The sequence below is a fragment of the Panthera leo genome, chromosome C2 (genome assembly GCF_018350215.1).
Source record: "Panthera leo isolate Ple1 chromosome C2, P.leo_Ple1_pat1.1, whole genome shotgun sequence".
In the NCBI taxonomy this organism is placed as follows: Eukaryota; Metazoa; Chordata; class Mammalia; order Carnivora; family Felidae; genus Panthera; species Panthera leo.
Genome location: NC_056687.1, coordinates 9,215,208 through 9,230,348, shown reverse-complemented (window position 1 = coordinate 9,230,348; position 15,141 = coordinate 9,215,208). Strand labels below are relative to the sequence as shown.

The window sequence follows — 15,141 nt, the reverse complement described above, 5'->3', positions numbered from 1 at the left end:
CAGGTCACGATCTCACAGTTCATGAGTTCAAGACCTGCATCCAGCTCTGTGCTGGCAGCGAGGAGCCTGCTTGGGATTCTCTCTCTCTCCCTCTACTTCTGTCCTACCTGCTCATGCTCTCTCTCTCAAAATGAATAAATAAAACATTTTAAAAAGAGCATATGATGAACAACTTGTCAACAGAATAACTTAGATGAAATAAACAAATTTTTTGAAAAACATGAATTAAGCTCACTCAAAAAGAAATAGAAAACCTGAATAGCCCTACATCTTTTTTTTTTTTTATGGTGAAAAAATTTATGTTTAGATTTAGTCAGCCGGACTCAGTTTAGATGATCCCAATTTTGTTGGCAACATCCCAAGTTGAATGTGTATGCCTTCTTTTCTCCATCAGGCCTGATCAGAGTGTTGACCTCGGCCATGTCAATGTCATAGAGCTTCTTCACAGCCTGTTTGATCTGGCGCTTGTTGGCCTTAACATCCACAATGAACACAAGTGTCCTCTATGTTCATCATGGCTGACTCTGTAGTCAGGGGGAACTTGATGATGGCATAGTAGTCAACCTTGTTTCTCCTGGGGGTACTCTTTTGAGGATATTTGAACTACCTTTGGAGACACGGTGTCTTGGGCGATCAGAATGTAGGTGATGTGAGGATCTTTGTGTGTGTGTGTGTGTGTGTGTGTGTGTGTGTGACTGTGGATGCCTTTCAGCACCGCTTTCTTGCCTTTCAAAGCCTTTGCTCTGGCTTCTGATTTGGGAGGGGTAGGGGCTTCCTTCTTCCCTTTCCACGCCATCTTCAGAAAAGGCTAGTCCCACAGCTTTAAAATAAAGTTCCAAATAATTTTTAGAGAGAAAAAAAAAATATTGGTTGAGCTACAGTAAGGGACCACCCAGCAAGAGCCCACTTTCCTGATCTTGTTTGTTGATTTGATAGAGAAGGGTAGAGTCAAGGTGACAGACACCAGCAGCTTAGCCAACTCTGCTTGGGAAAAGCTGAGTCATAATGAGGTCGCAGCTCTCCATAAATCTAAGTGTCACCAATCAAACACCCTCAGATTACACTAAAGAAGACGCGTGGGGGAGTTCTGATTGTGCAGACCTTGACACACCAGGGGATTCATTTCTGTTTGAACTTTGCAGGTGCACAGTTTTCACTGGGAGAAAAAAAAATATATATATAGATATATCTCTATATATCTATATAGATCTATAGAGATATATATCTCTATATATCTATATAGATCTATATAGATATATATCTCTATAGATCTATATAGATATATATCTATATATCTATATATATATCCTCCTTGGACAGACCTAAAATGCAGACACTTAGCACCCAAATGAGTTATGTAAGGATTAAATAAAAACATTCCAATAAGAGGCTTGGCACACAGTAAGAGCTTCATAAACACTCCCTCTCACTCGGGGGCCGGCTGGCAATCACATACAGCAATGAACCCTGCCCACACCTGAAAATCTACTCATAAGACCTTTTTTCCTTGAGTTTAAGGAAACGGGAGAACCTATGTCCTGAGAGGCAGTTACCGTGTCTAAATCATTTCGCTGCATTTGAGGAAAAAGCAAACATTTTCATTTTGCAGTGGATGATGGGCGCACGCCCAAGAAAATTACTCAGCCCTTGTTTTTCTCCTTTTGGGGTTTTCCTAGAATAGTTTCAGTCTAACTGCAATGAATCTCTAGATCCCATCACCATCGGTTTTGGCTTTGGGAAATCGACTAACCGCTCCACCCCGCAGACCACCGCTGGGCTCAGACGCGGGATCAAAAGGGCGCAGCGCCGGGAAGGGGCGGACTCCGGAGTGGGGCGTTACGAAACCTTCGGGAACGGACGGCCACTCCTCGCAGGGGAGGGACCGAGGGCCGGGCCTCGTTCTCTAGAAGTCGCAGCACTGGATCCCAGAACTCAGTTCTCTGTGGCTTCTCTGTGTCCGAGCCTCCGCAGCGAGCTCCCTAGTGGCTCACAGCCCGGGCCGCTCTCCACGCGCCAAGTGCCTTCCCCGACCATGTCGTCCTGCAGCCGCGTGGCGCTGGTGACCGGGGCCAACAAAGGCATCGGCTTCGCCATCGCGCGCGACCTGTGCCGGCAATTTTCGGGGGACGTGGTGCTCACGGCGCGGGACGCGGCGCGGGGCCGGGCGGCAGTGCAGCAGCTCCAGGCCGAGGGCCTGAGCCCCCGCTTCCACCTGCTGGACATCGACGACCTGCAGAGCATCCGCGCCCTGCGCGACTTCCTGCGCAAGGAGTACGGGGGCCTCAACGTGTTGGTCAACAACGCGGGCATCGCCTTCCAGCGTAGGTCGGGGGTGGGTCTCCGGGGGCGCCAAGGGTTCGGGGCAGAGAGCCGCGGGCGCCCCCTACTTGTAGGCTGGAGTGATCGCGGAGCGCAGCGCCGGCCCCTCGGGATGCGCTCAACATTGGCCTCCCTCGGCGGCTTCTCGCTTTCCGCGGAGTCGCGGGAGCGGTTCGCTTAGCGCGAAGCTGGCGGGGCGCAGCCCTGGGCCCTCCCGGAGCCGTCGGCTGCTGCGGTTTGCCAGAAAACCGGCCTCCTGGGAGGGGGCCACGCCCTGCTAACTCATCAGCTTTCTGTCTAAAGCAAAAAACATTTTCCCTGCGAAGGGTCTCCAGCTCACTTTGGGCTTTCGCTTTCCTTGAAAGGGAGCTTTCATAGAAGCCCGGAGGCATCTGCTCGGGACAGGAAATGGATCGCTGAGACACGATCAGCGCGCACTTGCACAATAGTGAACTTGAGATTTTATTTAAAGGAAAGCTTTGATAGGCTCAGCCAGAAAGGAAGCGAGCCTTGTTCCCTCCCCCAGGGAATTTGTTTGTCATCAAACATACGTTTTAAGTGTGATTTTAAGTAGCACCTTTGGCGGGGGGGGGGGGGGGGTAGGTCAAGGTTATTACTCTATTGCTCTACTGAGAAAGTTGTTGAGCCGCCATGTGGCGGAGGTAGAAAGAATAACCAAGCCAGACTCACCTACAACCTAGTGGAGACGAGAAACCCAAGAGGCAGAACGGAGTAAAAACTGCCGTGAAGCCTTGAATAACCAGCCCCCCCGGCTTGAACCCTCACCGAAGCTGTGCACCCGCACCTCCAACTCAGCGGGTCGGCTTTCCGGAAGCGCAGGTGGGAGGTGGCAGACACCCGCTGGTACAACCCTCAGCCACTGGCTGAAGGATTGATGGATAAATACGCCGCTTCCCGGACCAAGCGTGCAGGAACGCGGGTCCGCTGGCAGCCCTTGCCCCCTCAAAGGTGTGGGCGGTGGACCAACAGCACGTGCAGCCCCAGGCCCTCGCTGGAATCGCAGGATCTCGGGCCTCACCCCACACCCGCTGAATCAGAATTTGCATTTTAACAGGATTGCCAGGTGCCTCCCATACCCTTTCAAGATTGAGCCCCAGCCCTGAAAGCCAGGAATTCTCAAAGTGGGGCCAGACCTGTAGCTGTAGCGTCACCCGAGAACGCGTTAAAAATGCAAATTCTGGAGCCCCACCCGAGACCTTCTCAATCCCAAACTCTGGGGGCGGAGCCCAGAAAGCTGTGTTTTAACAGGCCCTGCAGGTGATTCAGATACACCCTTGAAGCTCGGATCCGGTGGCTTAAAAATCGTTTTAAAGTTAGCTTGTTTTAGGGGCGCCTGGGTGGCTCAGTTGGTTGAGGCTGGGCCTTCAGCTCAGGTCATGACCTCGGGGTTCGTGAGTTCAGCCCCGCGTCGGGCTCTGTGCTGACAGCTCGGAGCCTGGAGCCTGCTTCGGGGTCTGTGTCTCCCTCTCTCTCTGCCCTCCCCCACTCAAGTTCTGTCTCTCTCAAAAATAAACTAAAAAAACATAATAATAAAGTTAGCTTGTTTTTCCTTTAATTGGAGATAAAATCTAGGGCGCCTGGCTAGCTCTGTCCATAGCGCATGAGGTTCTTGATCTTGGGGTTGTGAGCTCCAGCCCCACCTTCCGTGCAGAGATTGCTTGAATAAACTTGAGAGAGAGATAAGATTCGCTTTGTTATATACATTTCAAGGGGAAATGCATGACTTTGTTTCCTTCTCTTTTTGGAAGCTGATGATCCAACACCCTTTGACATTCGAGCTGAGATAACACTGAAGACAAACTTTTTTGCCACAAGGAATGTCTGCATAGAATTACTGCCAATAATAAAACCTCATGGTAAGTCCAGCCATATGTCTGCCCCTCCCCTGCTCATTCTCATTCTCTCTCTCTCTCTCTCTGTCTCAAAAATAAAAATAAAAAAAGATGTATAATGGGGCGCCTGGGTGGCTCAGCCGGTTGAGCATCCGATTCTTGATCTCAGCTCAGGTCTTGATCTCAGGGTCGAGCATCCGATTCTTGATCTCAGGGTCGTGAGTTCAAGCCCCAGTTTGGGCCCCACGCTGGGCATGAAGCCTACTTAAAAATAAAATAAAAGATATATTTGATACATGGCAGTGCTCTTTGGTCCCATGATATGAACTCAACCCTAGAATAATAGGTGTTACAAGTCCCCAAAGGCCTCTTGCCTTTGAGCAACCTCAGTGGGTCCTTCTCAGCTCCTCAGGGTGGTGGGGCCACACCAGCTCATTTGGGAGCCTGGCAGGGAAGGATCTGTTTTAGCATCATTATGACTTTCCCTGTGTTCCTTTCTTCACTTTGTCAAGCTAATGAAGAACCTCCCAAAGAAATATTTCTTTATTAGGAAGTATCTTGCCCACACTCCCAAGTATTCAATAACTTTTATTACTTTTTCCACAAATACTGGAGGGCCTACCATAACCCAGGGTGCTGGGGACACAGTGGTAAGCACTGTGAACAGGAACAATCCTGACCATGGAGCACTGAGTCCAGTGGACAAGACCGTCATTGACAAAGAATCCTACAACTGTACTGGGAGGGGGCAGAGAAGGCTCGCTTCCTTGACGATTCTCTTTCCCAGGAAGGCAGCTGTGATTCTTAGGAAGAATAACTCTGTGGTTCTTATAAGAAATGTGCTTTTCTTGGAGTGCCTGGGTGGCTCAGTCAGTTGAGCATCTGACTGTTGATTTCAGCTCAGGTCTTGATCCCAGGGTCGTGGGGTCGGAGCCCCACATTGGGCTCTGTGCTGAGTGTGGAACCGGCTTAAGATTCTCTCTCTCTCTCTCTCTCTCTCTCTCTCTCTTTCTCTCTCCCTCTCCCCCTCCCTCTCTCCCTTTCCCCCTCCCTCTCTCCCTCTCCCCTTCCCTCTCTCCCCAGCTCATGCTTGCTGTCTCCCCCAAAAAAGAAAAACAATGTGCTTTTCTTAATTTAACATTTTGAATTAAGATGATCTCTAGTGCAAAAGTCTTAAAATCTAAAAAGATGTTTGGTGAGAGCTGCACTCAGACTCTTGCTCCCCCACTTGCCCAATTCCTGTCCCCAGCCTCTACAGGCAATTCCCTTTGTCTTTTCCTAGCGGGATGAGATCACAGAAAGCCCGCAGGCAGAGCTGCTGGGACTGGCTGAAGGAAGCCTTGGTTCTAGGTGCGTGGAGTTGCTGAGTGCTCAGGGCCAAGGGCATAGTTTTTAAATGCAAATCTAAGTTATGTATGTGTGTGTGTGTATCCCTTTTTTACATAATGGGAACATTAAGTATAATGTTTGCTACTATGCTCTTTTTCACTTACTATCTCTGGGACTCTTTCTAGATCAAGACAGAAAGCTTTCTTATTTTTTTTTTTACAGCTGCATAGTATTCCATTTGCAAGGGTGATTTTTACCAAGTGTCTAGAAGTCTTCTCTCTATGGGTTTTAGAATCCTAGAATTGGAAAACTACAAGGTATTGAAGAAACTTGACATTCCTATGACTTCATTTTACAGAGAAGGAAATTGAGACCCAAAGACATGAACGCAGTCAGGTAGTGATAGGTCTGGAAACAGTGTTCCGGTTTCCTGACTTCACCCCTCAATCAAATCAGGATAATTAGTTCCAGTGAAGGGAAGGATCTTAACACCAAACAATTGCAAACCAAGCCATTTTGAAAGATGAAAGGCAGCTTGGAGGAGGGTGGAGCTTGGGCATCAACCCAGAAGCAGATGAGTCACTGGCTTCAACCAGTTCTCTGTAACAGTAATTCCCAACTTGGGAATCTGGTTTACAACACATTGAGAATACTTGTGAATTTTCAGTAAAACTCACGTTTACCCAGAAGGCAAAAAGCGAGGATCCTTGCCTCTTGATTTGTAGGGAATCTCTACCCATGCAAAACTGACTTAAATGTCACATTTTATTTAGCTTTATAATACCTCCTTATTTAAAAAAAAATTTTTTTAATGTTTGTTCGTTTTTGATGGACAGGGTGTGAGCAGGGGCGGGGCAGAGAGAGAGGGAGACGCAGAATCTGACGCAGGCTCCAGGCTCTCAGTGCAGAGGCTGAAGCCCGGCTTGAACCCATGAGCTGTGAGATCATGACCTGGGCCGAAGTCGGACGCTTAACCGACTGAGCCATCCAGGCGCCCCTATAATACCTCTTTAAAAGAAAGTTACCTCTGGGACCCCTGGGTGGCTCAGTGGGTTAAGCGTCTGACTTTAGCTCAGGTCATGATCTCACAGTTAGTGGGTTCCAGCCCTGCTTTAGGCTCTGTGCTGACAGCTCCAAGCCTGGAGCCTGTTTCAGATTCTGTGTCTCCCTCTCCCACTGGCACTTGGTGTGTATCTCTCTCAAAAATATATGCACAGTTAAAAATTTTTTTTAAAAAAGTTACCAAACCTTTTCTTTTGCTTGTTCATTCAAGATTCTGAGTAAATAAGTTAATCCAACGTTTACCCACTAGGGGGAGCTACTTGTCCACTCTTTCTAAGAATGGCTAGGGGTTGTTTCAGGACCAGGGGGCCCACCTGGACCTCAGCAAATGGTGGTGGTTGTGTGGGTGCAGCCCTTCTCAGGACTGATTGCACCCAGCTGGCTGCTGAGATGGTCATCCCTTGGCCTCACTGATGATCACCTGAGATGTCACCTGAGATCAGAGGACACCTCTGACTCTTAGAAAGTTTTTTATTTCTACCAAAGGCACAGAGTAGCACCCCTATTTCATTTTTCTTTCTTCCTTTACCCTTTTGAATTTAATTCCTTGTAGCAACCAGGCGATTAAGAACAAATTTGTTTAGGGTGCCTGGGTGGCCCAGTTGACTAGGTGTCTGACTCTTGATGTCTGCTTGGATCTCCATCTCAGGGTTGTGAGTTCAAGCCCCACGTTGGCTTAAAAAAAAAAAGGGGGGGGGGCGCCTGGGTGGCTCAGTCGGTTAAGCGTCCGACTTCGGCTCAGGTCATGATCTCGCGGCCCGTGAGTTCGAGCCCCGCGTCGGGCTCTGTGCTGACAGCTCAGATTCTGTGTCTCCCTCTCTCTGACCCTCCCCCACTCATGCTCTGTCTCTCTCTGTCTCAAAAATAAATAAACGTTAAAAAAAAAAAAAAAAAAGAACAAAGCTGCTTAGAAAGTAATGAAGAACACAACTTCATCAAAATAGTATTCCTGGCCAAAGCATTGAAGTGAATCTAATTAGAAAACCATGCCAGTCCAAATGGGAGAAATACTACAAAATAATAGCCTAGAGTCTTCAAAAAGATCATTGTTAACTACTCTAGGTTAAAACTAAAGAGCTATGACTGCTAAATACAATCTGTGATCCTACGTTGGAGCCTGGATGAAAACAAAAACTATAAAGAAAGATTATTGAGATAATTGGACCCTTTGAATATGGACTGTACTTCAGCTAATAGTGTTATATCATGATAAATGTCTTGAGGGTGATCACTCTTGCGGTTATGTAAGGTAATACCCTCGTTACCGTATATAAAGTGCTTAGGGCAAAGTTTTATGATATTTGTCTGCAATTAAGACAAAGAGAAAGCAAATGTGGCCAAATGTTAACAATTGAGGGGCTTAGGTAAAGGGCATACGGGTATGTATTGAACTATTCTTGCAATTTCTCTGTAGGCTTCAAATTTTTCACAGTTCAAAGTTGGGAAGGAAATATGTATTACAAGAGAGGAAGAAAATACTGAAGAGTCTTAGGTACCTGGGGATAAGTGAGTGCTCACATTCAAGACAGAGTGAGGGCATGTCTGTGTGCAGTTGGCCCACAAAGATATCTAGTAGAATGTACAACACACACACCCCCAACCCCATGGTGAATGAATGCCACTCAGAAAATGCAATAAAATCCAACTATCCTAGTGGATACAGAAAGAGTGGATTCGGGATAATATGTAAGAAAAGAACCCCCTAAATGTGGTGTCTTTTTTTTTTTTTTATGTTTATTCATTTTTGAGAGAGAGAATGAGTGGGGGAAGGGCAGTGAGAGAAGGGGACAGAGGATCTGAAGTGGGCTTTGTGCCGACAGCAGACAGCTCCATGTGGGGCTCGAACTCATGAACCATGAGATCATGACCTGAACTGAAGTCGGACACTCAACCAACTGAGCCACCCAGGTAACGCAACGTGGTGTCTTCTGATGTTAGGTGAACTGTGTAAATTCACACACTGGTTTCGGGATTTCCATCAATGTTTCCAGCCGTCTTCTAGTTTCTGGCCTGCATGTTTTTTCATAGACATAACCGTCTTTTTAATAGCTGTGAATTATGGTGAATGTGAATATTAACTCATTAATTATATTTAACTATTAATGATGGGCTAAAGAAAGTGAAGAAAATCAAACCCGGGATGGAGAATCAACCCACTCCATGTGTGAGAGTACCCATCATTCAGGATAGACAGGGTCATCGTAAGGCATTGCTTGACCCTGATATTTGGCAGTTGGAGGCAAAGAGGTGGTGCCCAGGGCCCTAGGAAATTGTGCAAACCAGTAAACAGCTTTAATCCTTGGGGTGAGGGTGCTGTCTCTGGGAAACCAAGTTCACAGGCACCTGGAGTGTTTGTGTGTGTGTAGCGGGATGTTTTTAAAACTACTGCCCACTGGAGAATCACTGCCCTTTAGCCCCTGTTACTGATGGAAATGCGTCCTTCCCTTTGGGGGAGGAGAGCACAAAGTAATGTTAAAGCCCACTGGGTCCCTTCTAGAGTCTTTTTTTTTTTTTTTAATTTTTTTTTTTTAACGTTTATTTTTAAGACAGAGACAGAGCATGAACGGGGGAGGGGCGGAGAGAGAGGGAGACACAGAATCGGAAGCAGGCTCCAGGCTCTGAGCCATCAGCCCAGAGCCCGACGCGGGGCTCGAACTCACGGACCGCGAGATCGTGACCTGAGCTGAAGTCGGACGCTCAACTGACTGAGCCACCCAGGCGCCCCGAGTCTTTTTTTTTTTTTTTTTTTTAACCAGCAATTAAACCTGCAGTATCAATCAATTGCATGTTGGGTGTAGTTACCCAACAATCGTTTATCTGTGACCTGCTTCCATATATTTACTATTCTGTTTCAGGCAGGGTGGTGAATATCAGCAGTCTAGAGGGCTCCAAAGCTCTTGAAAATTGCAGCCCAGATCTACAGAAGAGGTTCCGATGCGAGACGCTCACAGAAGGGGACCTGGTGGACCTCATGAAAAAGTTTGTGGAGGATGCAAACAACGAAGTGCACGAGAGGGAAGGCTGGCCCAGCTCGGCTTATGGGGTGTCCAAGCTGGGGGTCACGGTCTTATCAAGGATCTTGGCCCGGCGTCTGGATGAGAAGAGAAAAGCGGACAGGATTCTGCTGAACGCATGCTGCCCGGGGTGGGTAAAAACGGACCTGGGTGGGCCTTGCGGCCCCAGGACTGTGGAGGAGGGAGCTGAGACCCCTGTCTACTTGGCCCTCCTGCCTCCAGATGCTACCGAGCCTCATGGCCAACTGGTCCATGACAAAGTCGTCCAAAACTGGTGAATGTCTGCTTTGGTGCTTAATGCTTAATAAACGTTTGTGGAGTGAATGAGTGACTTCTGGTGGTGTAGTCGGCTTCATTTTCTGTCGACTAGAATCTCCCTGTGAGAAAGCGGGTCTCGTCTAGAATCGGGCCGAGAGATTTTATTGTGCCCAGACTCTAACCTGAGACGGAGAAGAACCTGGTCCAGTGGTTCTCCAGTGTCAGAGGGCATCACAATTACCTGGAGGGCATGTTAAAACGTTGCTCAGAACTGGGGCGCAAAGATGTGCACTTCTGACAAGTTCCTGGGTGCTGCTGGTGTTGGTCGAACGAGAGCCCTCAGGGCTACGGAGCGGGCTGCAGCCGTGTTCCAGCAATCCCATGCTGTTTCTAGGTTGTTGACTCTTCGAGGATGTGATTCCTCCTCCATTTCTATTGTTCTGCAATCCTGCTTTGTACCACATTCTGTTTCATTATATTTGGGCACATTTGAACGGGTTCTTACGAAGCAGTATGGCTTGAAGGACTCAGGAGGAATGTCCTTTTTTTTCACTGGGATACAATTTCTTCCATACTGGGTTTTTCACTTGGGGTTTTGCATTCTGTGTTCCCAGAATGTTTGCAAAGTTGCCCTGCCCCTTCTTTCAAATTGTCCCGGCATAGGCAACTTTGTGCAGACCATCTCTGCTCTCGCAGAGACAGATGTCTTCTCCCTGACCTGTTCCTGCTCCCCTACAGCCCAGGGTGATTCTTGAGCCTTCCTGGGCCTTTTGTAGTCTCTCCGACAACCAACTCCACATTCACTGCTTCCAAATGGGACTGGCTTTGTAATCAGCCCCCTTGGTTCTGGTTATATCCTGTAGAAGAAGGACTTGGAGACTAAAGAATCTTACGAAAGAGACATACACTTGCGAGGCAAGTTTGCTAGGGCGTCAAGACCTCAGAAGGAATGGCTAGCCAAACAACAGAAATGCAACAGGTGCAAGATGGACAAATGACAAAGGAAAGAAACCACAAATTTACCAAGTTTATGATGGGTTGTTCATGGTGAGATACACCAATGTTATCACCTGATCATGACCACAAAGGTCACATCATATCACCTGACAACAGCATTGCAAAAATAAGATGATGCTGGCTTCCATTTGATAATAAGTACAGGATGGGAGTACTCAAGATTTCCCTCATTTGGCGGACCAGGACTACTCAGGTAACCCTGTTATGTCTGGTCTGTCACAGTGTGCAAAGTGTTTCTTCGTCTTGACTCTCCAGCGTAACGAGGCAGCATGGCAAAGTGTCGTGTAGCTCCTGACAACCCACACCTCGCTTCTTCATCCACTTTGGGTGGAGGACATCTGAATCCCACCCAGATTACATCTCACTTCCTTTAGCCATCTCTATATTGCCTGATTAAACCCAGCTTGCTCTTACATTCATCTCAGACCGTAGCTCCTAGGACATTTTTAATGCCTTCTTGTCTGGCTCTAAAAACATTTTGATGGTTTTCAATATGTTGCCTCAATAGCTTTCATACTCTGGTCTCCCTCTGCAGCCAGCCTCCAGAACGCTGCCAATGGCAGGCAAGAGGTCTGGGACGATGGAGCACTTTTAGGTTCTGCCTAATGGGGTCACAGACAGGAAATGCACAAGTAAACAGGCCATTTCCTTTTATTTCTTCTCCCTTTTTTCTCTCTAGCCAATCACCTTGACATTTTGGGATCAGTGTGTAGCCTGCTTAAAAGACCCTTGGTGGTAAACTGCTGACCAGAACGGCGTGTCTCATTTTTTTATGGAAAGGTCATAGGGGACCATTATTGGATGGTCTGCCCAGTACCCTCCCCCGCTGCTTCCTCCCATGTTTGCAGCTGCAACAGCCACAAAGTGACTTTGCCCTGCTAGCCTCTGTTGACTGTTCCAGCTGTAAGCCTGTCTTCTAAAGAGGAGGAGCAGCTGGACTGCATCAGGAAAAGCTCCGAGCTGTTACTGTGAGTGGCCATGCCTCACACCATATGGTTGAGGAAGCAGAGGGAACCAAGCATAGCCTGAAAAGGAAGCAACCAATTCTCGAGGGACGCACTTACAAAATGGCCCCAAGAGAGACTGTCCCACCTCCCCAGAGTGGCATCCCTTAGCTGGCCTCAGGCTATTCCTTTCGTTTTATTTTAGAGAGAGATTGAGAGCATGAGTGGGGGAGAGAAGCGAGAGAACGTTAAGCAGGCTCCATCTTTAGCACAGAGCCTGAAGCGGGGCTCGATCCCACGACCCTGGGATCATGACCTGAGTCAAAATCAAGAGTCAGATGCTCAACTGACTGAGCCAACCAGGCGCCCAAGAAATGTCACTTTCCTTAAGCTAGTTTGAATTATGTTATTGCTTGAAACGAAAAGGAACCTAATACATGTGCATGAAATATTTCATTGTGGGCTGTAGTGAAAAAAAAAATTAGGCTTAGAATCAGAAGGGAAAAAAGAAAAAAATTAATGAGTTGAGAACCATGGCATACAAGGCCATACGTCATGCTCAATATTTACCCTACATTGTTTTATGTATTTCTCATGGCAGTTCTTTGAGATAGGTATTAATATCATTTAAATGAGTCATTATCATTCAAATAAGGAAAAAAGGCTTGGAGAAATTGACTAACTTGCCCAAGATCACACAGCTAAGAGCCAAGAGCCAGGATCATATCCAGGACTAAGGCCAGTTCCTTGGCTTTTCTTGGTGCCAAGTGCTTGGCACATCCAAGTTCACTATGAGGAGTCTAGAGACCAGGGCAACTCCCTCGGTGTAAAAATTAAGGGGGATGATATATCAAATCTAAGTGATTTGTAAGCCATATGGTTATTAGATCCCTAACGTAGCCTTTGTATGAACTTTTCCATAAGGTAGGCAAATGAAATATGCTTTAAAAGTGGCATATTTTAAGTGGATTATCCCATTATGTGTGTTTCTTAGGTACCACATTGAGCCAGTGACCCTCTCTGAATCAACGTCTCTGTGACATACTTTCCTAAGTTGACACATGTGTGTTAAGCCCGCATACAGAATCAGCTGTAGGCCTGGCCTTTGGGCTTCTCCCTCACCTACTGAGCTGCAACAAGGATTGTGACAGACCGAGATGCTGAACGGTGATGTAGTGTGGAGATGAAATGGGTGATAATGACGATCCTGACAAAGGTTTACTTGTTACTGCAAGTCAACCACAAAGCAGGCACAACATCAAATACAGAACTAAGCAGGACTTTAGATGGGATGGAGTAGAATCCAGTTTATAGCAAAGACAGGGTTAGAGGATTACCAGTATTTGCATATGGAAACTCTGAACGTGTTTACCTCCCCAATCTCTCTACTAGGTAGGCCAGCCTGAGCCAGAGAATGTAGTCACCTCTGATATATAACCCCTTCTTTATTATCAGAAGGGGTAAGGATTAAGGTTCTGATTCAAATGAACTCTGAAATGCTCTGATTAGAGCATTATTATGTGAGGAACCTGCTCTATTTATATGCCTTAAACAGATGAATACACCTAAGTAGACTTTGAAGAGTGACGACCTGACCCATGAAAACAGAATTTGTGGGGGAATAAACTTTCAAATCTTAATACTTGTACATTGACTATCAATCTTGATTATCGATGAAGTTGTTCTTTTAAGGGTTTATGATACTTCAAACTGTCAAAGCTAATTTAACTTCCCACACACCTGGATTTCTTTACGGATAGGTGACACAAAAAGGCAAGCATATTATTTAATGTGTAGGACAAAGTTACACATGGTGCTTTTGACATGAATAGACTGGTTCTCTCTTTCAATGGGAAGTACAAGTAGTTCTTTCACTATGAGTTAAATGCAGTATGGAGTGTGGCTAGGATTTGAGGAAACTAAGACAAAAAAACCCACCTCACCCTTTGGCATCTGTTTTTGTAAAAATGGAGTTTGTCATATCTTCATCAGGAAATCAATTTTCATGAAAGTCTTTTTTTCCTACTCAATGCTCTACCCTTTAGTTTTCCTCGGCTTCCACTTTAAGACTATTCCTAAAATTGACCATTAGAGAATTGACATCTGGGGCCCTTGGTGTATGGCCAATGTAGATGGAATCAGAATCAGAAGCCTGGGTGGGCCAGGGGTGGGTTCAGCGTCGCAAGCTATAAATATATTCTTGGTGATTTGGGAGAGGTGGCAGATCCCTTTGGGAATCTGACACAAACTATATACCCTTTTGCAGAAACATATACACAAAATGTTCTGTACAATTTTGAAGTGTGCATGGACCTCCGAACTCTTTCATGACTGCCTAGCTTTTAGGAGCCCCAGACTAGATCTGAAAATTCCTTAAGGGACTGTCAAGGGTTAAATGATTGGCGGCCTGTGCAGAAATGACTACCTCACTCAACAGGTGCCACTGGTTTGATTGGCTGGGAGCCCCAGCTGGTGCAATTAGGATGCTCAGGTGAACTCTGCCTGACTCCCATCATTAAGGTGCATCTGGCCCTGCAGGCGTTGGGCCAGGTTGGGTAGGTCTGAACTGTCCAGGTCCGAAGGCTCGTAAGGATGACAGGAAGGAGTTAGACTTTATCCGGAAATATTAATGCTCTTTAGGCTGAGGTCTCCTTTCTGAGCCAGAGCCCACGTAAAGGAACTCATTACAAAAATCAACTTCCTCACCTCTGATGCCGAGGGCCAGAAAAGTGCGGCCTCCGGGGGTGGGGGCGCTTTAACCAGGGTCCCCGAGCCTCCAGAGGCCCCAGCATGTATGGAAGGGTTCATTTCATCTCCTCGCAAAAGGTTTGGGTGTGGCCCCGACGGAAAGGATGGGGTGAGCCAGGTGCCATCGGCCCCAGTCTTTTGGGCCCCCGCGGTTCTCCTTGTCTGTAACTACAAAGCCCCTCCTGGGGTACGCTGATTCACTGACCGAGGTTCTGGTGTGGCGGGGGAGCCCCAGGTGAAAGCCGAAGCCACCCCGCCCACCGGAGCAGGCCTTCCCCAGAGAAGACCCGCTGCGAGGGCGGCAGTTAGTCTCTGCTACTCAGAGCGACGCCCACCGCCTGGAAGCTGTGGAAGACCGGAGGCTGGAGCCCCGAGCTCGCTAGTCCGCGCCCAGGACCCGCCCCCGCACGCTAAGGTACCGCCTCCTGATCCCGCCCCCCGGATCAAAGGCCCGTCTACTGCCTCTGACCCCGCACCGAGGGCTCGCCCTTGGTCCCGCCCCGGCTCCGCCCCCGCGCGCCGAGGGCCCGCCCCGGCTCCGCCTCCGCCCGCCATGACCACGCCTCCATGCCGAGGGCCCTCCTCACGGTCCCGCCC

The 15,141-nt window shown here is 47.7% G+C and overlaps 1 protein-coding gene across 1 annotated transcript; it reads left to right on the top strand.

Moving 5' to 3' along the window:
• Positions 1-1,788: 1,788 nt before the first annotated feature.
• CBR3 (carbonyl reductase 3) lies at positions 1,789-9,901 on the top strand. Its single transcript, XM_042954538.1, has 3 exons — positions 1,789-2,321; positions 4,089-4,196; positions 9,419-9,901. Exons 1-3 carry the CDS (start codon positions 2,033-2,035, stop codon positions 9,853-9,855), a joined length of 834 nt encoding a protein of 277 aa, XP_042810472.1. The 5' UTR covers positions 1,789-2,032; the 3' UTR covers positions 9,856-9,901.
• Positions 9,902-15,141: the final 5,240 nt, after the last annotated feature.